Source organism: Anser brachyrhynchus (assembly GCF_964034855.1).
Source record: "Anser brachyrhynchus genome assembly, chromosome: 7".
NCBI lineage: Eukaryota > Metazoa > Chordata > Aves > Anseriformes > Anatidae > Anser > Anser brachyrhynchus.
The window spans coordinates 40,203,320-40,230,705 of NC_137701.1; the positions used below are offsets into that span (position 1 = coordinate 40,203,320).

General features: G+C 45.3%; 1 protein-coding gene and 1 long non-coding RNA gene across 2 annotated transcripts; one reads left to right on the forward strand and one right to left on the reverse strand.

The window, feature by feature from the left end:
- Positions 1-4,125: 4,125 nt before the first annotated feature.
- Positions 4,126-19,254, reverse strand: ARL5A (ARF like GTPase 5A). The gene is made up of 6 exons (XM_080599435.1): positions 18,974-19,254; positions 17,879-17,939; positions 14,674-14,821; positions 13,628-13,711; positions 10,182-10,333; positions 4,126-9,660 (listed from the first exon to the last, which is right to left on the reverse strand). The coding sequence occupies exons 1-6, from the start codon at positions 19,017-19,019 to the stop codon at positions 9,612-9,614; spliced, it is 540 nt and encodes a 179-aa protein (XP_080455561.1). The 5' UTR covers positions 19,020-19,254; the 3' UTR covers positions 4,126-9,611.
- Positions 19,255-19,345: 91 nt separating this feature from the next.
- LOC308197987 lies at positions 19,346-27,382 on the forward strand. Its single transcript, XR_013953502.1, has 2 exons — positions 19,346-20,734; positions 21,303-27,382. It is a non-coding gene; the product is annotated as an uncharacterized lncRNA (long non-coding RNA).
- Positions 27,383-27,386: the final 4 nt, after the last annotated feature.

The window sequence follows — 27,386 nt, forward strand, 5'->3', positions numbered from 1 at the left end:
AAGCTGAAAATGCAGCTGAGCTGAAGAGAAGGCCCATGTAACTCAAAGCTTAACTTTAAACAGATTAAGTGAGGAGTTTGGGAAGTTGCTGTGCTTAAACTTTCATTGTGTAAAATCAGAATATATTGTTTTTACATGTGAATACCCAAATGACTAAAAGACTAGTTCTATTTAATGTCAAGGTGAGTAAATTTAAAATTCAGTACACCTTATAACCTTTACTCCAGATGATAAAAATACCGACTGCTACAACAGTTTCCTTCAGACAACAGCTCATAAAGCACCATTTTCTACCTGCTGGAAGACCAGTACCAGTGGCTTTGTGGGCCTGAAAGCATTCCAGTCAGACAAACGCTAAGCAGGAGAGCGGCGCTTGTGGTTGGTCTCAGCAGCAGCTCCCGAAAGGGGCAGGAGCGAGTTTCCCTCGGGCATCCCCCAGCCTCTGCCCCAGGATTTCCCAGGCCGGACGGGCCTCACGGCACACCGGTGCCCTCCGAGAGGCTTTCTGCGGTCCCCTGCGAAGGACCCAGTTACTAAGGAGGCCAAGAGCACGTGCCCAAGCGAGGCTTAGCAGCAGTTACGTGCAAGGGACTGGAACTGATACGTGCCACGGCTGGGGTGATTTCAGTTTGTGTGCCACGTCCTGCCCACGCAGGTGGTGACTCAAGGCTGCATCTCCTTGCAGCTGACCCTATTTTATGCCATTCTCCTGCGTGAGAGGGATCTGTTTGGGCAGGCTCGCATACAAGGACACAGTGAGAGCATGCACGGTCCCAACGGAGCTGTGGGACAAGCCAGCCAGGCGGCTGCCCTTCACCCGGCAGTTCCTTGGGTTAACGACAGCCTCTGCTGGCTCCCAGTTTGCTGTTGCGCAGTTTCAGCCGTGAACGTTACCTGCTGCTGACCGATAAATGCAACATCACCTTGAGAAACGGCCACGGGCTTTCCGTGCACCTGACAGCGCAGGGCCGCATCCTGGCCGGAGTTACCAGTGCCTTGTTGTGATTAGACAGGAAAATACTGGACTGACACATCGCTGGCTCTCCGTACAGAGACTTTTCTTGTTTGCCCAAAATGCGATGCCGAGAGCGGGGGCACTCCATCGAGGTCTGGCTTCAGCAGCAAGCCCCTGTCTGGGCACAGGCATCATCTAAAGTAACTGAAGTTACTCTGCACGTGAAAGTTGGGCTCCACTTTCCTAAAGGCAGGCAGAGGAGACCCCCTGCACGCCCCACCAGCTCCAGCTCCTCAGTCCCATCGCCCTCCCGCCCTCTCTGCTCCCCACCACCTATTTCTACACCCTGCCTGTGCCAAAAGAGCCATCTGAGCAGCCTGAGCGACACTGAGGAACAAATCTAGCTGGGAGTCATTCAGAAGGCTACAAATAAAAGTATTTTTACCACAGATTTAGGTCTTCCCCTCTTCAATGCTGTCACACGAGTGTTTGTGGTGCTGCAAGGGGCGGAGAGGGACTGGGATTTCTTTCGGTGGCTACGCAGGCTTGAAATGTTTGATCACCTCGGGTATAGGTCAACTCCCTTAAAAAAAGCTTCCAGTTTGAAGTCTTTGCTAATAAAAAGGAGGATCCTGCCCCCCTCTGGCCTCCCTGGAAGGAAGCAGCCCATGGAGGAGCCAGAGCATCAGCAGCTGCAGAAACCCTTCACAGCGATTTCGAAACAGGAACGCCAGGCACGATGCAAACTCCAGCAGCCGAGCAGCTCCCAGCGCTCGGAAACATCTGAGAATTCAGGGCTTGATCCAGGGCTGACTGGCAGGAAACCTGAGGTAGCTGGAATTGCTCTGAGGCAGCTCCCACCACATGCTGTCATACACAGATGAATACACTGAAAACAACGTCAAACCTGCTTTGAAAGTGGCATGGGTATTTTAAAAATAAAGAAATAAATTATCCATCCAACTTAATATAAACAATTATGTTTATTAGTTGTTTATACAGCTCTAATACGCATCCATTAATTCATGTTTTAAAGCTATACATACAGGTTAACGGGGTGTCTGTTGGGATTCAACAGTACAAGGACCTCAGAAGCAAGTCTTCAACAGTACCAGTATTTATACTAAATCTTTATGTACAAAGAGTTTAGACAAAATATTATTATTCCAAGATCTGCATCTCTTTGCATGACCCCGGTAGTTTGCCTACACACGCACACACATTTGGAAAAAAAATGCCTTCCAGTTCAAAAGAATCGGGGACCAAAAGCAAGACAGAACAAAGTTAACAACAAGAATCAGCTCTCGAGATGTTAACTGTTCTGTAGTTCTGCATCTAATTCAACATCACGCTAAAGAACTGTTACACATTCAGACAGAATAAATCAACGTATACTGTGCGGTAAGAGTAATGATCTGTAATTTTGAAAGTGGTATTAGGATCTAAAAGATACCATGCTTTAACTTAAAGACAGTTAAAGAGAACACAGCAGTCCAAGTATCCAGCACTCAAGAAAAAAAGAAAAGCCAAAAAGCAACAGAGGATTTTAAGAAATCTAATTACAGTTTCATACGATAGCTGTTAATGACTAAGGCAAGGCTCATTCCGGGAGGTCTGCTCTCTGCAGGATGTTCGGTTGCTGGAGGCAGATGTAAAGTGACCAGAGCTCAGCAGTAGCAACTTTTTGTGCGCAGTTAACAAGAATAAAAGGTCTTTAACACTAACAACACACAGGAATGAAAACCTTCCAAAATACTTTTGTATTTTTTTTTAATGGACTAACGTGGCAATCTATAGACCGAGCACCAAGGGCATGTGGCCTTGGGGAATGAACAGGTCAGAGAAACCCTGTACTGAACGAGACGACAGTACCTTAAATAGGTTGTTTTGGTTTTTAACTTCTCCAATATGATTGGATTTAAAAGACAAGTGCAGTTTCGGAGAAGTTGAAGCAAAGCCGAGCAGTAACACAGTGAGGAGGCGGAGAAGCAGCAGGACACAGGCAGGAGCCGCGCTGAGGACCACAGGCCAGCCAGGGGCCACGAGTCACCACAAGGCAGTGGCTGCAGCAGGGCACAGCTACAGGGGGAGGCAGAAGGATCAGCAGCATTTTGCCACCCTTCTCCGCTGTAACAGAGGCATCACGCCTTTACTGCGCTCCTCAAGATTCACTTAACATGTCTACACATTACTTAAATCAACAGAAAACGTACTCTGCAAGAGTATCTTCACATGGACACAAGTACTGTGCAGTTAGAAGCAGAACAACAAGTCCCAAATTAACACCCATGGAACAAGATTGCGTTCTGTCTGCAGCGCGGAGCAGCAACATACCGCTGGTGCAGCCACATGCACATGGTTCTTTTTGCTGCTGTTGTTTTTAAGCAGCTTCAGTTTCATCTCTTTTGCTTTGTAAGCAGTTACCTGTAACCCCCCTCCGCTCACAAGGCTGCAAATACCAGTGTGTGATATGTGAAGGCGTAGGAGCAGCACACCACTGGAACTCAGTATTTTCTACAGGAGAAGAGCATTTCACCATTAAGTTCATTTTCTGTTCTACTTAAAAACAGCAGACACACGCTTACCAAAAAAACCTCCAGCAGAAACCCCGCCATCACAGAACAGGGCTTTATACCCCAGTAATGCCTACGTAACCCGCTACCCTGGGTGGGAAATCAGACATTTGCTCTGAAAAAGTTTTGCTACAACACCCACAAAAGGTAGAATGCAAACAGTAAAATTCTGACAAGTGCTTTCATCTTAAAATAATCAATAATGGTAGTTACTTTAAGGACAAGCAATTCTGAAGTTACAAATAAATGTGTCCACGTGACTGTACACTGCTCACCCTCCAGCCCCCCAGCAATTCTAGACCAAACGTCTGTTTGTTTCACCTCACCAAACAAGAATGAAAAGAACTCAGTAAGTTCCCTCTAACCAACTGAAAACTGGATTTTAAAAGCCAGGAAAGACAGAAAGAGGTAAGGGGGAAACAATTCAAGGAATGTTCTGATCAAGTTTCAGAAGATGTTATGTAAGAGAATCATAACTGAACTTTATTATAATAAATAGCTTTATAAAGTTTTAGCATAGATTTAAGACACAGAAGTGTTCAAGCCAGGACAATCCAGCCCAAAAGTCCTCATATTAATTTGAAGCAATAATTTTGTGTGCTCTGGAATGAAATTTTATTGCAGTATCAGAATTAGCCATGTATTTCTGCATTTCTTTCAGAAAGAAGACAACCTTTTTAGAAAGTACAAAACACAAGCGATCAAAATAAATATGACCCTGGACACATCCTTAATATTGCATACATACAGATGTTACTTTGCATTTGTAAGAAACCCAACAGAGACAATATACTATAACACAACTACATCATTAGTATGCCAATCCGAGAAGTTTACTTCCCACTCAGAGGGGCAGAAGCTTAGTGTTGGAGGCTGGAACCGCAGCCAGCGTCTGGCTGAGCTCAGGACGAGGCAGACCTGGAAGCTGAGCAGCACGGCCCGCGAGCTGGGGAGCGGGGCTGCAGGCACGGACAGTCAGGACAGCTGGGGTCACCTTCCAGACCCTCAGAACAAGCACTATATAGACACAGTGTGAACCGGCTCAGCTGCCGCTCCTCCGTTATACAGAGACGGTTCTTGAACTTATCAGCCACAGAAATGCTCAGCCTTTCCAATCTGAGGTTTGTTTTGTTTTGTTTTTCCTCTTCAAACCTCTCAGGAGGCTACATCTTTTCTTGGCCACCTCTTCTACCCACCATGAGTAGATGCAGGAAATATTTAGATAAGAGCAACACTGAGCGGATGATTTACAAAGACTGATTTAGAGCCTTCTAAGTAAAGGCGGCATGTTCTGTACCAGCCAAGTCGTCCAAATTTGCAAATAAGAAAAGCTTAAAGAAAATAAACACCACCCAACTTACGCCTCGCCTCACAAGAAATCTGGCTTGAAAGGTTAAGGGGCGGTACACGGATATGACCCTGTTATGAACAAAGGCTGCTATCTGATGGGAAGAAACTTTTCAAAAAGAAGTTTCTGTACAATATAAAAATTAACCAGTAAAATCCAAGTAAGACAAGAATATAATTTCTGCTTATGATTCTAAAGAACACCATAAAAAAAAAGATCGGTGGCAACCACTTATTTCGCATTTTTCCACATTTAATATACTCATTGCAACAATTATATTCAAGTCACACTTCTATTTACAATACATGCCATGACCATATGCTTACATACGTTACTCTTAGTGCCGTTCTTCACATCATTCCTATCCCGTAATGCTCAGTGATGCACCACTTAAAGGCTCAATATTACATTTGTTTGAATTAGCCGAGAAACTACTTCTCAGACATAACTCGTCTGACAGCAGCAAAGTTAATGCTTTATTAGCCGATTAAAAAGGAACTACTTGCATGAGGATGTTTACAAGGCCAAGTATTCTTGGATTAAGTTATTTAAACACAGTCCCTTGAAAAGAATTCCAGCAAACCAATCTGCTACCAGGACAAATTTAGTATTTCCTTTCACAAAGAAAGCTAGCCACGTGAAGTCCAACAAATGGAAAAGTGCTTGGAATGTAGAGGACAGAAAGCTCCAAGAACTGAAAAATGAATTTATCACAAGCCGTGTTAAAACTGGTGAGTAGGGAGGGGAAGAATGCTCATTTACACATGCCTGTACACAGATGCTTTTATAGAAATATAGCTATTTTAGGAAAATGGAAGTTTTAGCACACAAAAAAGTGATTAGTAGGTTAGCTTTAGGCACTTGGGCTGCATAGACTGTAGTAGGTGCCTGTCAGATACGTCTAGCATTCTCTCACACACACACCCCTGGGAACATACTATTTAATGCATAGGAAAACAGCTACTAAGCCTCCCTAGAAAAAAAAGGAATATAGAAAAAAATGGGCCGAATTGATCTCTTCGTATTTTCCAAGTTGTATATCACACCTCTTCTCACAGTTAAAAATCTGTGCAATTTTCAGATCACAGAGACAACACTGAGTACAGCTAATTTAAAAAGTTTATTATTTGCTAAACCAAAAGAAACATCTAAATATTAGATTACTGAAATATGAATTACTGGTACGGTTTTTGCTAGAAAAATGCTGTTCTGCAACATAAACTTAAATAACCGTTTTTTCAGGACACCTCCCTTTTTCTATGTAACATCCTAAGAAAGAATTACATGAAGAATGAAGGGAAAGTAATCTTAAGCTTTTTCTCTGAAAGGCAAGACAACACACGGAGGGTAAAAACACAAAAGCAATACAACTCAAGGTCATGACTCATGTTAAGACAATCACTTCCAAACAATAACTGAGAGAAGCTATAAACAGCATCGATGCAGTTAACTTGCTTTTCTACGGGCAGAGCTGTGAAAAAGCCATGAATTGTCCTACAGGGAAACGAAAAAAGCTGTAAACAAGAAGCACATAATAAAGGGCTTACGTGAGTTCAAAAGTTTGTCTGCACTTCTCTGGTTCTGCTGCACGACTAGGTTTAAAAATATTTGTAACGTTACTTAAAAGGCAGGGTGCAAAGGAAAAGACCATCACAGCCACAACAGTGTCCTGAGGGTATATGCTTGCGTAGCCTTCTCACTACTACCTGAGCAGATACGCTTGTCGTTGTGATAAGCCTTCAGCCAGGCAGACTTTTCTACAAACACTTCCCCTGCGACACCTGGACGCAGCTATTTTGCTTTCTCCAGTCTTCGCTGCACCTTGAGCAAGATCACAGCCACAGCTTGGGGTTGTGAGAATTTGGGACAGTCACCTGTTTACAGCGAGGGGACGCACTGTTGGGCAGCTACCACAGACAAAATCCACCCTCAGAGGCTGCAAATCTAGCACGTAAAGCGAAGGCACGTCTTCCTTTGCTTCCTAAGCCCCAGCCAGGAATGCTATAGGCACGCGCTGCTTCAGCAAGCACTAGCCACCGCTGAATTCTGGCTACCGAATGGCAAATCTCCCCGTTACAACACTGTGGCATCATGAAATAGATGGAAAAGAAGCCTGCTGGTTACTTGCGATATGACACGCTCTCGGAGTTGGGTTAAGGCTGCATTGTTTGCCATCCAACACACAGGCAACGATTTGCTTTTTGGCTTACAAGCTCGTTAGGGCACAAAGGACACCGCCTGCACAGGCAGACTTCACGTGTGCAGTTATTCCCAGCTCCCTGCTAGGGGTCTGCTGCCACTGCAGTACCTTAGAGGCCACAGAAAACATAAGTGGCCAGGATACTGAGAGGGAAAAGGACAGTCAGTGTAAGTTAAGGTGTCTCGTTGCAACATAAGCCATACCTGGAAAAAAAAAAAACACCACCACGCTTTCATTATATGGACATAGTTGCTCCTATAAATTTAAAGTGAGGGAGTAAGCAGCAAATTCCAGCAAGAAGTGGCTATCAAAAACCTGCTCCGTGAACAGGAAGGACTCATTGTCTTAAAAACAAACAAAAAAAAACAACACGCAACCTTTACACATTCAGGCAAGAGTGTACAGTACTTAAAAATACCAATGCAAAATATTTTAAAGGCATGAAAGGGAAGACGAGACTCAAAAACCAGACACTTAAGTTTATAAGCATGTCTGCTTTTTCTTTTTTGAGACTAGAAAATGTACAATTCCATTTTATATGCAAGAGTGCACAGTTTGATTCTTGAAGATACTATCAGATAAACGGAGAAAGTAATCTTTGCATTAAGTTGTTATTTCTTCAAACATTTATACATTTTGCAATACACCAGTTACATACCAATATCTATGTGCATGCACTCTAAATATATGCATGTACACATTAAAATGTTTAACAAAGACAGCAGGTTCCCTAGCCAATGAGCATCGTAAAGAGATACCAAAAATATATTAAAAAGTTAAATTCTTTACCTGCCTTTGTTTGTTAAATACAGACTTTTGAAATTGACTCCCTTCTTTTCCCCACAAATTCACGACATGATCCCCGGTGAAGCAGGCAAACGGGAAGGCAGGTGCGCTGACTGGATTACCCCATAACCAAGAAAAGCACCTTAGAAAGTTCACTCTAAGCTTATTCTTTCAAATGTCTTTTCCGTCCTTATCAGTTGCATGAGCTAAGAAAGGGAAGGACATTATAAACGGCGTTTTTATTTCATTTTACTATTCCCTTCAAACACACATCTCCAACATAAAAGCCCAGGATTAAGGCTACACACACCTTTACAATACTGGTAATATTTCAAACCATCCCACTGAAAAGCCTGTATCCTTTAAAATGGTAATTCTGACCGTCTGCGTGGCACAACCACCCCATCAAATACTACAGTAAGAAAAGATAATCGCATAGCGTCTGCCGCTTCTGTATAACTCACCTGGGGACCATGCAAGGGAGTTATATTTTCGGGAAGTACTGCCCTGGAACTTCTGTGGGAACATGATCAAGGGGTCACTTACGGCTTTTCAAGTAGTGTAGTCTACTTTGTTCCCCTTCCCCACCCCAGTTCCAACCATTGCATATAGGTATATATACATTTGATGCTATCAAAGAGAAGTGCGCCTCTTCCTCTGAAAAACGCTTCCTGCAGAGAGTATGACTAGTTTTCTAAGATTCCAGTGGGACTTTTAAACATACTTTTGTCTCTCTTCTTTGGTTAAGGAGGAAAAAAAAAAAAAAAGGTGACATTTTTCCCTTTAGGAGAGTTAAAGGTACTTCCACGAGACTTGAGTCACAAACGAACATGTGCTGCAAAAAAAGAAAAGCAGTAGCATAGGACAGCATGACATGCACTTTTTGGAATCATCTAATCCAATGACGACTACATTAAAAAAAAGAAAATTTGTTTTGTTTTAAACTCTTTGGCAAATTTTTACTGTTTGCCGATACTGTAATTTGAAGTTGAACCCATATGCCCCAACCCATTATGAAAAATCTAACTAAAAATCACGTGAGAAAGAAGCAACTGTCCTACGAGAGAACTTGCTTTATAAAGTTGTGGTGAGCCAACGGCCTGATGGACCTTACAGCCACACGGATAACAAAGAAAAAGAAGCTGTGACACGTTGGCAATGTCAAATATTAGTACTACTGTCAACATACTGATTCAGCTTTACACACTGGTCTGAACAGATTGCAATTAACCTAAAATTGAGGTATAAATATACACAAATATGTACAGTACACATACAGGAAAATATTTTTGCATTTGTAACATCAGTAACTTTAAAAATACTGGAAAGTTGATATCTATGCCATTGATTTGTTTGCTAATTTACTGGAATAATGAAGCCACATCTTCGACTAGAGAGGACTACAATGGAATAGTAAAACCCCAAAATAGAAGTTCCTTTCTCTTGCTTCATCTTCACCGCACTCAACATCAGACTGTTCTGAGTGGCTGTATCTTGAAAAGAAGGTTGATCACAGCTTTTATGTGCATCCCCGGAGGAAAACAACCAGGAAAACAAACTTGAGCCATCAACCGCATCTTTCTTTTTGCTGAATGGTCTTAATTTTTAATACGTGTGTGTATCTACGTAGAAAATAAAGTTGTAATCAGTTCATTATAAATACATCTAACCCAGTAATTCTGCCACTGTGAGGGTAATCACGGGTACAGCTTTTTTTAAGCAATGTCTGTGCAAAGGGGTCATTAAAAATCATCTGATCTTAAGTCTTGACATCATCCATTCGAGTCCTTGGCAGAGTCTGTAAACAAAAGAGATAATTTTAAAGGAATACATGCACTCCTCAGGGTAACTTCAGATGATTAATTCCATGGCACCGATTTACACAAACGGCAATTAAACTCTTCCTGAGAGCTCTGTAATTCTGACTGAAGGCATCATTTCCAGAAACAATTCACTTTTTTAGGTCTTATTATGCAATCTATGGGTGAGAGACTTCAGTTCACAGCGCTTCCAACACATACGCTGAAGTTCTCTCTAATTATGATTATTCTTAATAAACCAAGACAAATTTCAGGTTGTTCCCACCCTCACCCTCATGAGGCCCCAGTCGCTTAAAACTACACCTCTAGGAGTTGGAACTGCAGATTTGATTTGCAAGTTGGGGTTTGGGTCACTCTGATCCTAAGCCAGCAGGTTCTGAACACAAAAATTTAAGTGCAACGTTATTGCTGACAAGGGAGCAACGTGTTAAAACCAACTACCACAGTAAAAACACCAAAATCGTTCCAGACTGCCCTCCTACAGAGGAATAACTCTTACCCCTCTCCAGTTAGAGCACAGCACGCCTGAATGTGCCACTGGTGATCCTTAATTGAAGTCAGTTTCAGAAACTGAGAGATTTCAGCCACTGTCATACACTCTTTAACATCTTGCTTGTTAGCAAAGATCAGCAAACCTGCTTTTTTTAAGTCCTTGGGAGGAAGAAGAAAAAAGAAGGTAATTACAAATGTGCCCTTGGAGGCAAAAGCTACAACAGCAAACTAGTGAGTCACAAGCAAAAAAAGCTAGCCTGTAAAACACCGCAGGCTGATTAGTGTTTAACTTCAGGAAATCTTTTGATCTAGCAGACCAGATGTCCAATTTATGCCTAAAACTACCTACGCTACGTTGTTGTCCTGCAGGAGGATCGGGAGCCGGTGTCCCTGCCATGAGCACACTCGGTGCAGTTACAGCAGTGTCACCCCCATGTTTCAGAGCCAGGCCTTCTGCTCACCCCCCCCTTGCAGCAGTACTGTTTTATTTATGGGACACTCGGCATTTGGAGGAAATCTTCACTTACGGTGCTTTAGAATCAAAGATGGCATCTAAATGAACAAGGACATTACACTAAATGTCTGTATAATGCCTCGTGCAATACTTAAGCCATCAGTACAACAATTCAGAGATCAGTGACTCTAGGGCCAAGCTTATTTTATCTCAAACTGCTTGGAATTGCGCTAGTACAGACACTTACTATTAAAAACCTGTCCCTCTGAAAGCAACGAGGCCTTCCAGAAAGCCGAAACAAGACAACCACTTAAATGCCTATAAGGCACACTAGTTTTTACCAGCAATAACGTTAATTCCCAAATGACCCTCTGGTTCAGAAAGCGGCTGGAACTGACCTGGGCAAGTCAATTTTGCTTCCACAAAAATTCAGTTGAGCTAGTTAACAAAAATGATTTTTTTTTCAAAGACTGCAAGGAAAACCCATTCTAAATAGGTATCTGATTTTCATTTCAGCTTATACGTATAGTTGTTCTCTTCAAGTCTCAGAGGGTTAGGGGGAGGTTAGCAGAGTATCCCTGTCTGTTGTGAGACAGCGGGCACTTCAGCTGTTAGACGGATGCTTTCTGAGCACAGCAGCAGCCTCCCAGCACGAAGCAAGGGCACGTATACTGCTTGGAGTTTCAAACTTCCCTCATTTCAAATTCAGCTCATTCACAACTTCTGCACCCTCATTTGCAGATTACAAAACAGAAGATGCAGACTTTGTTTAGCTCCTGCAACAGACTAAGTAGTGCAGCTGAGAAATTCGAATTGTGGCAGCAGCAGACACGATGGCAACAGCCCCCCCATGGCACACGCAATGCTCCACCAGAGCCACGACAGCCACGAGCTGCAGGTCTGGGACCGTTCCTCCCTTCTGTTTTCCTAACTGGTCTTGCCCCAGCTGCTCTGTCCGGGCGGCCAAGCAGCCAGCCACACCGCACCAGAGACCTGAGCTGGTGAAACCAACGTCCCCACGCACAGCCACACAAACCACAGAGCTAGCGCAGGGGAGGGCGCTAAAAAAGAGAAGCAAAACCCAGGGCAGCAGGACCCAGGACCTTCCAGCAGCCCAGCTGCTACCAGCTCACACCAGCACCAATGAGGGACTGGCCTATCCTCTTCCCTGCTCTCCCAGCTTTCCTGGGAGACTTGTATCTTAAATCCAGTTTACTTCATTAGAACTTATTCCCTTGGGAGCATCACAAGATGTTAAGTTACAGACCTCCACATCACGTCTACGTTTTAAGAAGGTAAACATAAGGACTACAAGGTCAGAGCAAGGAATCAAGGTGCCTCTGACACGCAAGGAGAAGGAAACAGTTATGGTTTAGATTATACAGAATCTGCGTGTCAGCTGGACAGCGGTTGAGGTTTTGCAGTTCATAGTTCTGCAAAATGGTTTCTTAGTTAACTCCCACTAAAAATCACAAGGTGGTTAAAAAAAGAAAAGGAAACATTTTAGGAGGTCACCTGCTTCTGAGAAAACAGGTTACCTGTCTTCTGGCTCTCAGCAAATTCCTCCAACGCATCACTGAAGATAAACTTCAGTAGTATGGTATTTAAGTTGTGGTTAATTTCAATTAAAAAATAATCAAGACATTGAAAAATCATAGTAATCTAAAGCATTTGAAGAAAAAAAAAAAGTTTTTTTTTCTCAAAGCGAATACACAGACATATAAAAACACATCTTCAGTAAAACTCCAGCCTCTGGTCCTGCTGCACTTCACCGACAGATTACGTGCGTTCCAGTGCACTGCATTAAAGGGTTTGGGTGTTCCACACCACGCGATAGATGCTCCTTGGCTTATGTGGTAGTGGAGTATTTATAAAGCAGACACGGATGGTTCGGTTTCAGACCAACACAGGGCTCAATTTTAAAGAGGGTCTTTAAAAGTTAGCAAATCATACTCTCATTCTGTAATTCCAAGTAGGTGCAGAATGACAGCTCCTATAGCTTTCTCATGTACTTTTAAGAGTTTATTCATGCATTTTGCATTTCCACAACTATCCCAGTTACTCTTAGGTGATTATTGCGCAGGTTTCCTTAGAATTGTAACAACCGCAGCTTTCAGCCATAAGAACAGGACCACAGGTGCAGCCCAGTAACCCGTCCTTTAACTGGAGGACTTCAAGAGCTTTCAGATCAAGAAAAGGGGGAGCAAACATCTACTGCAAAACTTTCCCCTGAGCCCCAGCTTCCCCCTTCACCTTTGCTCATTTCATTTCCTCTCAGATTGGCTTTCCTCAAGTCTCCCTCTCCCTCTTCACTCTTTTCCCTACTCCTATTCCTTAGAAGACTCCTCATTTATCCCTCAAATTGGAAAAAAAAAAAAAAAAAAAAAGCTGATAGAGCAGACCATGTGGGCAGTGGAGGTGTGTAGGAGGGTTTGCATTAATGAGGCAAACTTAAACTGATATTCCCTCAGAACTTCCCCAAACTAATGGTTTCATTAGCTTCCAAATGTCAAGAAGGCCACAGGCAGTCAATTTCTTCAGTTCTGTAGCTATTTGTTATAAAATATACTAGTAAGACTGTATCGGTTTCACTGTGAAAACAGAAAGCGTTGAGCAACCCTGAAGCTATCAAAAATGGTAATTAAGCTTTTGGAGGAAGTAATATTTGTAAAAAACTTATCTCATTCTTAACATGACCTCTGTGTTTTTTCAACGTACGTCCATTTACAGGGCCCAACTTCTGTTTTGCTGAAGCATTCAGAAGTTGAAAAGCTATTTTTGTGGGAGATCATTAATTTGATATTAATTTACAAATTTATTGGGAGCTTCACAAAAGATAGAACCTCCAGCAGGAACGAGATGGATCTGATAGTACTACCCACAGCTGGGAGCATAACTTAAATGGGAATTTTCACAAATCATGTGCAAGTGTTTCCTTATCCTTACCAAACCTTACCCGCAATAAGCATTAAAACAAAGCAAACACAGAGCCTACTCACCTCATGCGCTAACATTTTATAGAGTTCTTCTTTAGTCACAGAAATTCTCTCTCTGTCGGTGCTGTCCACAACGACTATTACAAACTTCAAAAAGTCAAAAGTCATTAGTCAGCACTTCAAAGAACACACTCAGTCTTCCTGGCCACGTACACAAGCACAGCACAGATTATCGTTCCCATCAGATTATGCAGACAGGCAGCTGGATTATCAGCTACGATCTTGTTCCTTACACACTTCTCCCAGCCAGAGCGTGGTTACCCACAGCACTGCTATGGTTAACAATGTATCCCACAGTTTGGACACAACGTAGCTCTGACAGCTTTTCTGACTTCCATTTTCAAGTGAAACATTTACATTGAAAGCAACTGTTTGTCTGCACTCCCAGATCTGGTTTGGTTCTTCGCTTAGCAGGCAGATCCCTCAGATAATTTGCTTCCTTAAATAGGCAAAGCGTATCAGCTTTCTCCCTTCGTTTCAAATTCTAACCTGCAAGTAGGTATTTTTAAGGGATTCTAAAACACACATAACGTTCGTGCTTCAAGAGTACACACACAGATACATGTCACAGCACCTTACAGCGAAGCACAGGAAAACAAAGATTATAAAAATTAACCTTTAGAAAAATACCAACAAAACCACAACTGATAGCACGTCGGAAAGCTTGACTTAAAAGCATTGTTTTCATCAAGCTCAGTACACGCGCTGCAGCTTCATCACTGAAGAGTTCTGAAAACTCGGGGGTGAGCCTGGGAGCCTGCAAGACAGAGCTCCCACTTTTGGAGCAAAACTTTGGGGCTCTCAGCCTTCTGCACGAGGGGTTTCGCAGGTTTTAAAGCACCTGCTGCAGAGATGCAGCAGTCACAGCCCACAGCGAGGAGCCTGTAAACACGGGGAGCTGCAACACCCAGCGAAACCGGGACCTGCCCCAGGGCTCAGATCCCAGCACCCCGAAGCAGCCGCAGCACCGTGCAAAGCACCTCAGGTACGCTGCAGCCCTTCACCAGCGACCGTTACGACAAACCTGGCAGCGGGGCGCTCGCTCTCACCTCGGTGTTTGTATAGTAGGTGTTCCACGAGGACCGAAGAGACTCCTGCCCTCCGATGTCCCACATCAGAAAGCGCGTGTTATTCACCACGATCTCTTCCACGTTACTGCCTATCGTAGGCGAGGTATGTACGACTTCATTCATGGAGCTGCAGGGAGAAACATCAACTCCGTGAGAAACTGCCAACGCAGAACTAGCGACTTATTGGCATTATCGAACCTATTAGGCCTCCGAAGCAACCTGCTTCTGTAAGAACTAAAGCTGATGGCTATTCCAAGGCCAAAAGCTCAGTGGGCAACTTCTAGCAAACAGACCTTATGCAACAAATAGGGACGAGGTGGGAAGAGAATAAAAAAATTTAAAAAAGCCTCTGTGACCTATATAACAATTAAATTGTAAAGCTGGAAGAGCATTTGTGAACAAAACTAAATACTTAAAACATAACGCTGTGGGAGTATTTGCTTCAGAAACTGTTTTAAGCAGCCAGCTCTTCTTTTTCCAGGCTGACTTTGGCACGCACGCAGCACAGGAGAGCTGTTGCTTTTCTCCAAGAATATGGTTAAGCCACAAGACTTCCAAGGCTGCAGAAAAACAACAACTCTTCAGCCAGCTCCACCAAACACAGCATGCCTGGCTCTCCTCCCAGCCTCGGCCACTACAACATACTTCCTCCCTATTTCAGTTACTTTATGTCAGGCTTGCTTCTTTTCTCCAGCACAGCCCAGCGATTCTGCTTTGTGGAGATGAATGCAGACATTAAAGATGGCAACTGCATTGTTTCAGTGATGCTCAGGGCAACTTTGTCACCAAGACAACCAGCTTCACATAAATAGTGATAACTAAAGGTGTGCTCTGGATACTCCTGAAGTGCACATTATTTAAACTCTATTGTAAGGGATGTATATATAAAAAAAAAAACAACCTAAAAGCAGGTTTAAGGAAACCAGTCAACCATTTTCAAAGAACTTAAATATTTTTTCTTGTGATAATCATGCTACATTTTTTCATTTTGTATGTTTGTTGGTTTTTTTTAACTGCTTTAGCAGAGCTTTTCATGACAGAGGCTGCAAATTGAGACTTGTACGAGTGCCGGATGATTTCTTGAAGAGGGTACAGATAACGGAGGGATAAAGGCACAGTCTAGTGTTCTGAAAAGGAATCCCAGCTACCCCGTGTCTTAGCAGCACATAACACTATCTTCTCACCACACGTGTTTGGGGGAAGCTATGATAAGGGAAAAAGAAGGATTAGAAGAAGAAAGAACCACAAAATCAAATTAAGGAAAACAATGGTGTAACAAGATGCCTGTGGCTGATTTAATATTTAAAAACCAGGTTTTAGCGGAGTTCTTTTAATGTTTGGAAAAGCCTATCATGGATCCCCTTTCCCTGGCTGAACCTGCAGCCTTTCACGCTCAAGCTGTTGGCATTTCTGTCTGCAATACGACCCGTGGATTTTCCTCCCTGCTCCCCCAGGACCAAGGTTAGCGTGGAGCTTAATGGCCTTCCTAGACGCCAGGACACAAAACCTGACTGCTAACAAGGAGAGAGGGAGATCTGAGTATGAGAACGGAAAGAAATTAAGTGTCTGTGGGGCTGCCACAGTCTGCCAGAAGAACCACCGCTGCAACAGCGCAACACCAAAGCCATGGTCAGTGCACTAACGCGCTGCTGCCTCTGCCCCGCTGCCGGGCAGAGCTGAGCGGCAGGAGCTCACGCTCAGGACACCTATCTGCCACGAAGGAACTGCACAATCTCTTCATTCAAAAATACAATATGCAAAGACTCTGTAAGGATGAAACGAGCAGGAGGAACAGGAGACTACTCATCTAGAGTGAGCTCTGTATTCCCCTTCCTCTTCAAAACAAGAGAAGGGGAAGTCCTGCTGCACTAAAAGGGTAGAAAGGAAAAGGATGCGTACAGAGATCCGCTGCACAAAAGGGAAAACACTGAGGCTGCAGAAATAAGAAAATGAAAAGAGATGAAAAGAATCATGAGACACTTGTGGAAGATGCAGAAAGACACGGGCAGCTTTAAAATACACCAAGGATGGCCCTCAGCAGCAACAGCCACTAAAATCAGTCCAAAAAATTGACTTCCTGCTATTTATTTTACATTTCTCAATCTCAGTTTGATAATGACAACCACCTTCATCTTTTCACTGTTTTTGCACAACTTGCTAGGACATAAGTGGCCGGAAATACTGCACAAGTTTCACATTCCAGAAAAGCAAAAACTGACTGTAACTTGACAAAAATACCCCAAACCCACGTCATTTAAAAGTGTATTTTAAGTTTAGGATTGGACCAGGATGACCATATCACTTAACAGGAACTATTCCTGGCACTGAAGAGTTAGGAACACTTCCTAATAGCAGAGTACCTCGTGTGAGAATAGGCAAATCTGTTTCTATTGCAAACAGACCTTGAGCTGCCTGACGCACCTAGACGCTTTCAGTCTGCAGACAGATTTGCAGCCCTTTATCAAGCAGCAGCTGAGGACCAGCGATACGAAGCTCGGGCAAGTTTCACGCAGATCAGCAGCAAGGTGAGCACGAGACGAACACAAGCCAACGCTACTGCTAAAGGCAGGAACTGCTAAAGGCAGGAACTGCTTGAAAACTGCTGCAAAGCCCTTCGGTGGCTCAAAATTCTCCCTTGGGCAGGCAGCATGGGCTGCCACCCGCCACAGAGCTACACCGTCCTGCACTCAGCCAGCGCTCAGCCTGCATCCTCTGTCGCCACCGACAGAGCGCACCTCGGCAGGCAGGCCACGAGTCACGGCAGGGAGAGGTCAGGCTTCACTGCTCTGCTCCTCACGGAACAATTTGTTCAATATTTACACGCTGTGGCACGGATCAGCGTACCAGCATTGTCCTGTGGCTAACCCTAAACATAATAATATTTTATGGAGCTGGCAAACAGCCTGCACTGTGACACCAAAGGCAGTTGTGATTAAGTGTAATAGCAATGTAATTTGATTAACAAAAGCTCTCAACGGAACCTTATTCAAACATCAGGGAAAACGCAGACCTTTCCAAAGCCTAAACACACGCTCTGACCCACTGCCACCTATACTGGTCAGTAGTTTTCAGCATAGTGCTCTCAAAGTGAAAGGAAACAGGGAAAGCAGCAAAACCTGGTCAGAACGATGTATGCAGCAGACACTTGGAAGCACACGACACATCAGCTGCAGTTCATACTTACAATTGATAAAGAATGGTCGTTTTTCCTGCATTATCCAGACCGACAATGATTACCTTGTGCTCTGAAACAAAAATATTACGAGTAAATGACACAGTTAACCTTGCTATCACAACAACAACTGTTACAGAACAAGGTTCACGTAGCATTTTAGCCTGATCTAAGCAAGCACATACTTCGGGTGCCACGTTTCACGGCCGTACCTGGAAGTCAGTTTGTCTGTGGAGACGTACAAACCGGTGTACAAGTCTGGGAAGGCATGCCCTGGTCACTTTTTCCTGTCTACATACCTAAAGGAGCAATTCCTGAGAGACTGCATTCACATTTTTTCCTTTCTGAACAGCTGGAGCTTTCTTGCTGGAGTTTCTGCACACGTTTGCAGACCGTAGCAGACTGTTCTGTGTCACCTCCCTGACAGCACAGCTCCCCAGAGCACAGCTCCGGCACCCGGTAAACGCTCCTGCCCAAGGCCGTGCTATTGTTACAACCAGCAACACCTTAATCTCTCTTCAAACAGTCGCTAAAAGCACAACTCTGCCGACTGGCCCTGCAAGCAGGGCGATCCGCCTGCCTCCCACAGGCCTCCTTTCCCTTCGGCAGGTTTGGAGCCTGGAAAACAGATTTGCCTGTGAATATTTCAAGCCCTCACTCACCCGGCTTAGCTGCGGATGAGCCGCCGGGTGCTACACAGAGCCACTCCGACACAAACGCGGGTGCGTTCTGGAGCTCGGCGCCGGAATCGATGCCTGTTTCTGCCCAGCACCTTCCTCCCTGCCCGTCCCCAAATCGGACTCGGTGTCGTGAAGCACGCCCACGTTTACGATTTCCAGGAGAGGCGAGCGCTGCCTGCTGCGGGCCGTGCCCCACAGCTCCTACCTGCCCGGCAGCGCGGGCCTCGATGGGACTACTCGCCCAAGTACGGGAAGGGGGCTGCGGGGAAGGGGTTTTCTCCCCCGCAGCGGTCCCGAAGGACGACAATCCGGCATTAAAGCCTGCTCAAGCGCCAGACGGGCAGAGATCGCCCCCTTATCTCCGCCAGGCGCGGCTGCCCCGCGGGGGTGCCCCGGGACGAGCCCCAGCGCCGGTAGCGCCACTCACCCTGGTGGTTGAAGAGCCGCCAGATGCGGGTGAGCAGGATCCCCATCCTCGGCCGCTCCCCGGGGCTGGGGCTGCGGCGGGGGCCGCGGGCGGGCGGCTCAGGGCCCGGCCCGGCGCTCGGCCTGGACGGGCGGGCGGGGGCCGCGCCGGGGCTGCTCGCGCTGCGCTCTGCGGGACGGCCGCGCCCCGCGCACCGACATCGCCGCCCCCCTGCCCCCGAGCCTCCCGCGGCCCGCACCGACCGGCCCGGCCCGCACCGACCGGCCCGCACCGCGCAGAGCCCCGCCGCAACGCAGCGCGGCCACCGTAGGGCGCGGGGCGGGCACTCTGACGCGGGGGGCGGTGCCGTTAGGAAGCCTCGCCCCCCCCCCCCCCCCCCCCCCGGTGGCCGTTACGCGGCGCCGCCTCAGCGCCTGCCCGCCCGCTCCGCGCCCCCTCAGCGGTGCGCGGGGTGTGGGTGCCGCCTGCTGAGTCTCAGAGCCACGCATGTCGGAAAAGCTCTTCTAGATCATCTGGTCCAACCGTCCCCCTACCACCAATGTCACCCACCAAACCGTGTCCCCAAGCACCACGTCCAACAGTTCCTTGAACGCCCCCAGGGACGGTGACTCCACCACCTCCCTGGGCAACCCGTCCCAAGGCATGCCTGCTCTTTCTGAGGAGAAATGTCTCCTCATTTCCAACCTGAACCTCCCCTGGTGCAACTTGAGGCTGTTCCCTCTAGTCCTATCATAAGTTACCTGTGGGAAGAGGCCGACCCCCAGCTCCCCACACCTTCCCCTCAGGTAGCTGTAGCCAGCAATGAGGCCTCCCCTGAAGGATCCATCCCACAAGGAGAGCTCGCACAGAGCCCCCTTGGGACGCAGCTGGCAGCCCCAGTCCCCCGCTGTCCAGGGGCATGCTCTCACCCTCCGGCTGCCACCTGCAGACTGGGGCAAGCCTGCCTGGGACCCAGAAAAACCCAGAAAAAGCACTGCCCCACATGCTCGGGGCTGCAGGTGGCGAAACCCCTCAGCCACATTTCTTTCAAGAGCCTGGGGTGCCTATAAATACATTTCTTTGCAAACCTGCTGCAGTCTCAGTGAAACATGGCCAGAGGCGGCCTGCAGAAGCTGAATCCTGCCCCTCTCTGAAGAAACTCAGCCTGAAAAGGTTTCCATAGAGCCCCCAGGAGCCCAGTTTCCACAGCAGGCTGCTTTTCCTCACACAGGCTGCTTCTCACATGCATAGACAGGGAACGCGCATCCCTGCATCACAGGCGAGGCGAGACATTTGGGATGTACGCCCCCGTTGGGATGTACGCCCCCGTTGGGATGTACGCCCCCGCCTCTCACCCCTCTCCAGGAAATGACTTTGCTTGGAAAGTACAGGAGACGTAATCCACGCCGTGTTCCTCTTGTTATCTGCAAGTTGTCTGGCCACGCTCACGCTCCTCACCACCTACATTTTAACCTCAAGGCCTTTACTCTTGTAAACCGCTGTACAAATGCTTAATTTACATCCGTTGGTAATGTTTTGTCTTTCGGCAAGACTGGAGATTAGATGTAAGTTTAAGCAATGTGTATTTGCAGCACTAGTATTCATATTTGTCAAAATATTCTCTACAGAGCTTGAGATAAGTCCCGCAGCTCTTAGAGGGGCCTTTGTTTTAAACCACACCAGCGGGCCTGATAAACACACCTGCAGTTACCTGAAAAAGGAGATTTAACTTCGCTGGCTTCTCGGAAGAAACGCGTTAATGTGAAAAAAGCGAAACTGGTGGTAAGCCTGTTTTTCTAAGTTGAAAACATATCTCCAGAGCTTCTCTGAACTTCGGAATTTTAAGGCCTTGTTCAACACCAACATATTCGGGTTGTGTTCCTTTGATTTTGAACGTGTGGCCAGGTGGGGGCTCAGCCAGCCAGGGGCTGTGCTCCGTCTCCCTGAGGTGGGATGGAGAGGCTTCTCTGTCCTCGAGGTTTTAGCAGCTCTGGACATGCTGGTGTCACCTCACTCAGAGGTGACAGTATTACACAGTGTCGCTTACAGTACATGTTGCTAGCTTTGCTCCTCATTCCACGTTGTCCTCTCACCCGCACCACAGCCTCTCATTCTCCTGTCTGTGTGCACGCTGACCACTTGCTCTATATTTCTGTGCAGGCTGGTACATCTTCTCACCTCCTCTTTGCTCAGTATTCTCCTTTCATCTTTCACATGGTATCTGGTCCTGTCGCCATATAAAATACTCCTTTCTTATTTTGGCTCATAGTGCTTTTTGCCTCTAAAAGCCCTCTAGAAGCTTTAATTCTGATGGTGGCTCCTTGCTTTTCTTTTGTTTTCCCTGCTGCAGTATTGGCCCGTAGTTGAAGTAGCAAGGCCCGGAGCAATCTGAGTTTCTGTTCGCATCTGCAGGATTTTGTGCTTTTTGTTGCAGTTGAAGAAAACGAACATCCTGATAACAAACTGGAATATTACAACTTTAATACGATAAAAATAAATCACACGCTGCACCAGTAACACCTGTAGTCGTCCAGGCTGAAAATAACTAGATACAATATATTATTGTCCGTGGCCTTCCTGCTTCACGCTTCTTTCCAGCAATGCAGTGTCGGCTGGCTAAATGGCAGGAAACCCAGACAGGCTCCGCGGTGTGAGCCCAGCCACTTCCAGCCAGTCTGAAACCTTCGCTTGGTGAACAATCGCCGTCAGGCTGGGGAAAAAAAAAAAGCATTTCTTTGAGAAGGAAGGCTGTTTACCCTGTGCAGTTTTGGTTCCCTGTTTTGAAATGACATCATTTTTAACCTTGGACACGACAAGCAGCACGACTTGGGAAAAAGAGCAACACTTTATTGCATGTAAGTACAGTGCACAAACACACCTTCCTGCTGTCCAGTTGCTGAAGTTACCAAGATTCAGGTCCTCCTCTTACACCAAGGAAGGGCATCCGAGTGCAGCGCCTGCAGCTCCTGGCTGACAGGGGAAGGCGAAAGGGAAACCAAGGCACGCAGCAGGAGCTGCCACTGCCCACGTCAGCACGGCGGGCGCTGGGGTGGGCTGTGACTGGCAGGGCAATGCAGCAGCTCCTTTCTGCAAGTTCAGCATTCAGCCTGCAGAGGAACTACTCGTCCTTGCTGCTGAACCTCAGCTGAGAAGCTCAGTGCAGTGGTACATCTCTGCTAGCAGTCCCCCCGTGTAAACACCGAGTGATTCCGAAACCCGTGGGCTCGTCCCGGGGTTAGGTAGGTGTGACCGAACTTGCACAGCTAGGCAAGAAGGTAGCAAAACACAGTTGTTTCGAACCTTTAACTAGAAAGACATTGTTTTTCCCCCCCTACCTAGTTCTTGTTAGACCCTGTGGCTTTTTGAAGCAATGTCTAAGAAGCTGCAGCAGCACTGCAAGAACGGGGTGGCATTTTTACAAGATGAAGGAATACATGGTGTACTTTGGGACTAGGAAGCTGTTAGGATTTCATCCCTTGCTTCCCTCTGGTAGTCCAGCCGTAATCGAAGACGATTGCACGATGGCCTAGTTCAACATTCACTGCACTGCTGCTTTTTACGTGATAGCACTAACATTAGGCTTGCCATTCCTGGTGAGAGCTTTCCAGGAATGGAAATCGGCATGGCTTTTTGTAAATCTAATTACACGATTTCCTCCTGGACATTCCAAAAGCCTTTGTCAGGTCGTGTACATCTTGTTCCAGGTAACTGCGAAGCAGACTGGGGGTACTCACGGGTCAGAACCACGCTGCCGGCCTGCGGTGTGGTTTCACCAGCAGAGGGGAAAGCATGGCCACACAGAACAAAACCGAACACGGAGAGGAGGCAGATAAGCTCTGTGGTTTACAAACATTTAACTTTTAGGATCACATGAAAACACAAAAGAAAATATTTTTGTTCTATTTATTTGAAAGGCCATGAGCTCTTAATTAAACAGCTTTGATTAAAACTCACATGCTTCTATCTAATTTTGAACACAGTTAGGCATGGTAATTTGACTTACAAACATTTAAGCACATGCACTAGATACATAAAAGTCAAAGTTGGATCACATCATAATTACACAGCTTACCTGGTAAACGCATTTCTGTCCATAGAAGGCAGCCCCGAAAGGCTGCAGAAGCACCGCGGAGCTGGCTGTTGCAGGTGCCCGACAGCCCGGGGAGATGCAAGAGGAGCACCCGGCGCCCGAGGAGGAGGTGGGTGGCAGAAGGCAGAGCAAACAGCAACCCCCCGTGAGCTCCGTGCAACTCTATGCCGCCCTGCAGCTGGCTCGGTCCCCCACTGCCATGCCTGCTGAAAGCACAGCCCTTCGGGTTTAGAGGATCACAGCCTTTCAGTTAGGCTGCTGTTATTCACTTCGAAGAAGTCTGTTTGCTTCCCCAACAACTCCAGAAGGGAACTCGCCCTGTAATTCCACTCCTGCAATTGATTTTTGGATTTAGCTAAAGGTAGCACCTTTCAGTGCTTTCTTGTTTTCAAGATACTATAAACAGCACTTGGTTTTGCTTCAATTACTCCTTCATTCCTTAATACCTCACGTTATTCTGATACGTGTTTCTTTCTAGGAACAAATGTTAAATTGATATGAGATCATACTGGGGATCAGATTCAAAGACCATTAACGTTCTTGAGAATCCTTCAGCTGAGCAGTTGGCTGAAAGCATTTTATTTCTTGATGGAGTAGTGAGATATTACACAGATTTCTGTGCTTCTGGGTTGCGACTATTTAAGAGCAGATAGATTCAAAAATAAACATCGTTCATCTCAGACCAGACGCACGTCTCTCTTCAGAATCTCATTAATTTTGACTAAAAATGCTAACGTGAAGCTGCTTCCAAAAACTATCGTTAAACAATAAAAATGCCACAACGTTCTGAACTGTTTTCGTGACTCTTCTGCATTTTCCCATCCTGAGTACTGAACACAGAGACTCAGAAGACTTTTGAACGTTTGTTTGTAGTTTTTGATTTATTGTAGAAAAGTTATTGTAATGCAGTTCATTTTTGTACATCTAAATTCCATAAAACAAATCCATAGAAATGAGGATACTATCAGCATGCAGTCTGCATCGTCTTTTTTAAATGATTCTGATCACAAAAATAACAACACTTTTCTTTTTTTTTTTCTTCGAAAGCCACTAAAAGCAGAGGGAGAGCAAAGCATGCACCACTGTACACATTTGCGTAGTATATTTTACCCAGCATGCCTTGTCGAATGCTACACATACAGTATCTATAGAGGTAAAAACAGAAAGGGGCAAATCAGCAGAAAAGAAAACGTACATTTGTGGGTATCTTTTTCGGCAGAGGCAGTGATGTCTTTACCACGGTGACTCTGACCTGGCTCCCGGCGAGGCTGCGGCAGCACGGCCAAGCCATCCCTGGGGACTAGGCGCAGTGACAAACAGATCTGCTGGGAGCTGCGAAGCCCAAGGCCCACGGTTTGAAGTTTGAATGGTTGTTTCCATCTTCTTTCTGTAGCCCTCTATTCCTCACGCGTACACACGATCGCACCGCCCGATTCTCTCCCTGTGCTGCTCCTGTGCAACCTCACTGACTTTGCCTGCGTGGGAGGAGAGCCAGGCCTGCCGCTGCTGTCAACACACCTTGGGCCCGAGCACGCGTTCCTTGAGCTTGCTTTCCTTTCGGTTTTAAATGCTCAGCGGTGTCCCAGCGCTCCGGGTGGGCCCTTCTTCTCTCCCGCACCTCCCGGCCCCGCACACGGCGGCTGGCAGCGTTACGGCCCCGAGTCGGGCACCGGGAGCGCTTCGTTCCGGACCTTGGGTACAGCCAGCAGGCATCTGCCACGATCTATACGTCGGTTGGCCGTAATTAGAAGTTTGCTTATGTGCATGGAATTTCAGTTTGGAGGAGGAAATCGGCAGAAATGAAGGCAGTGGACTTTGTAATTTTAAAAGGTTCTTTCTTCGTTAATTACTATGGAGGGAATAGAAGTTAGTGAAAAATCAAGTCACGTATGCAAAATGCAAGGCCTTAGAAATAAACTGCTGAAGTATCAGGCAACGAGTTAAACCGACTGAAAATGCAATAAATCCATTAATGCTGGATCAAAATATCTACCTATTTTTTTCAAAAATACAATGCCAAATGCAATAGTGGACTAATTGTAAATTTGTGCTATTACAAATGTGCTTCTTTTCCCTTGCTCTGTTTTTACAGCATTGGCAAAATATACTATTCTGTACTGTACAATATATTTTCTCACTATATTGATTTTCTACTGCTTTTACAGAGCAGAAGTAATATCAAAGGGGACTCTGGCATCAAGTTTACTCTATTTTGTTTTTCAGGAAATATTTGTAAGGCATGTGATCTGTGGTATGTGACATTTACGGTCGGACTTGCAAATACTGACTCTCGGACAAGGCAGTTAGAAACGCGGTGTCAGCAGCAGGTGTTTGCAGGACCTAGTCCAGACAGTCCCTCACTGCCAAGAAGTCTGAGGGGAAAAGGCAAGTCTAGAAACATCACTGAGACCAAGCCAGTGCTACTCCCCGCCTCACCACATTCAGAGAAATTAGCTATGAATCATAAAAGGAACGACACACTCTTATTACTGCCTCAAAATAATTTCTACCTTCTCCCCAGTTTTGTGTGTGGATTCGAGCAGACTGTTTCTCTGGACTTCTTAAATGGATTCCATGTCAGGGAGAAAACCTTTGTCTCCAGCTTAACAAAAGTTTTGATACTAAGTAGAATCCTCAGCTCTTTTCCAAGCTAATTCCTTTCAGAACATTATTAAAATGTCCCTTTATTTTTCTATATAAAATAAATTGCACTCGAATAACAATCTAACAAAGGTTATTCAAATAACTGCTCTTCAAATAATATACTCTCTTTTGGCCTCATTTTAATGATAGCGATAACTTCATTTCCCCAAAGCTAAAGCTGGCTACGTTACAGTACCGTGCAGTCCTGTTACTCTTTGGAGAAGTAAGGATTGAAGGAATGGGAGGTAACTGCACCAAAAGACACGACAGCCAGGTATCTAAACCTGCTTTAACACCAGCTGGGGTGTATGACCTAATTTTAAAGTAATGACTTTTAGAAGAGAAAATAGATTTGTATAAATTGCATTTTACATAACATGCATCTGGTTTTGAAAATTGATTTTTTTCCTTCATGGTCTCTTAATTATTTTTTTCTTTAAAAACATGAAGACTGTGGAATCAAGGGCAGGCTTAAAAGCACTGAGCTTGGAAAACAAAATATATCAGAGGACACATTTGATATATTTCTAAAGCAAACATGACTAATGAAAGCCCTAATATACTCAAATTAGTATGCTCTAAGATAATAATATTATCAATATTATATTGAGAATGGTAGAGTGATAGTGCTAAAGAGATTTGGGGAGATTTCAGAGGAGTCTACAGCAGTGAAACCAAACTGAATTCAGAAGACTTGCAGTCAAACTGAACTGCAGCTTAACGGTCTATGCACATCTACAGTAACTACCGTCATTTTCTTGTTCCTACAGCTACCTGTCCTCCTTTTTGTAATTTTCACTCCACAAGTATGTGTTAAACAACATTTTAGAAGCAAGGGACACAACAGGTTAAACCCCCAAATACCAACTTCAGAAGAAGTTTTCAAATCTGGAGAAAAAAAGAAAAAACAGTAAAACGTTCTTCTATCTGCAGAAACCACCAGTAACGCTCTGCGAATGACCGCTGGCAGCTGCCCTGCTGGAGCCACCCAGCGCCCTCCACCCCACGTCTGCTCCCGTGCCTGGGTCCGTCAGAGCCAGCCAGAAACACGCGGTACCAGAAGCAGGCTCAACGAGAAGTGGTGTCACTAGCAAGAGACACGGGGCGTGCTTCAGGAACTCCTCTTGCTTATAAAGTACAGAATCTGGGGCGCCACCTGATTTCCACGGTACGATGATTTTTCAGAGTAAAATCTAGGCGTAGGGCCACGCTGCACTAGCGGTGCTCAACTGATTTTTACCAGCCCAACGCGTTTGGAAAATGATCACAGAATTTGGCCTACTATTTATAAACTAAAATCTGATATAGAATGCCTTTAATTGTCTCCCCTTTTAAACAGCAATTTCATAATATACTCACTGAGAAAACACCGTCAGTTGTGAGGTGCACATCCCATAGGATAACTGCTCGGCCATGTAGCTAGTATAAGAACCTGTACATCTGTTAAATACAACTTGCCAAAAAGGAAATATTTTAAATTAAGAATTTAACAATGAGTTGTCTTTAAAGTGTCTTCAAGATTTTTAAAATACTTTGCTAATTCATTCACATGCACATGAATGCACTGACATATATTGTCTTTAGATCTTAATACTGCCGTATCACTTTTATTGGGTAAACTATCATTAATCCAAAAATGTCCTAATGAAAAAAACAGGTAACCAAAAAAAAAAAAAAGTATAAACATTTCTAAAATTCTCT

Bases quoted from the DNA above. Each gene is read 5' to 3' on its own strand.
- ARL5A (XM_080599435.1), bottom strand. From the start codon at position 19,019: ATGGGGATCCTGCTCACCCGCATCTGGCGGCTCTTCAACCACCAGG. The intron at 10,334-13,627 runs GTGAGTAGGCTC...CTTCCTCCCAAG, and splicing joins ATAAAATGTTAGCGCATGAG to GACTTAAAAAAAGCAGGTTT. The intron at 9,661-10,181 runs GTAAGAGTTATT...TTTTGTTTACAG, and splicing joins TGTGCTCTAACTGGAGAGGG to ACTCTGCCAAGGACTCGAAT.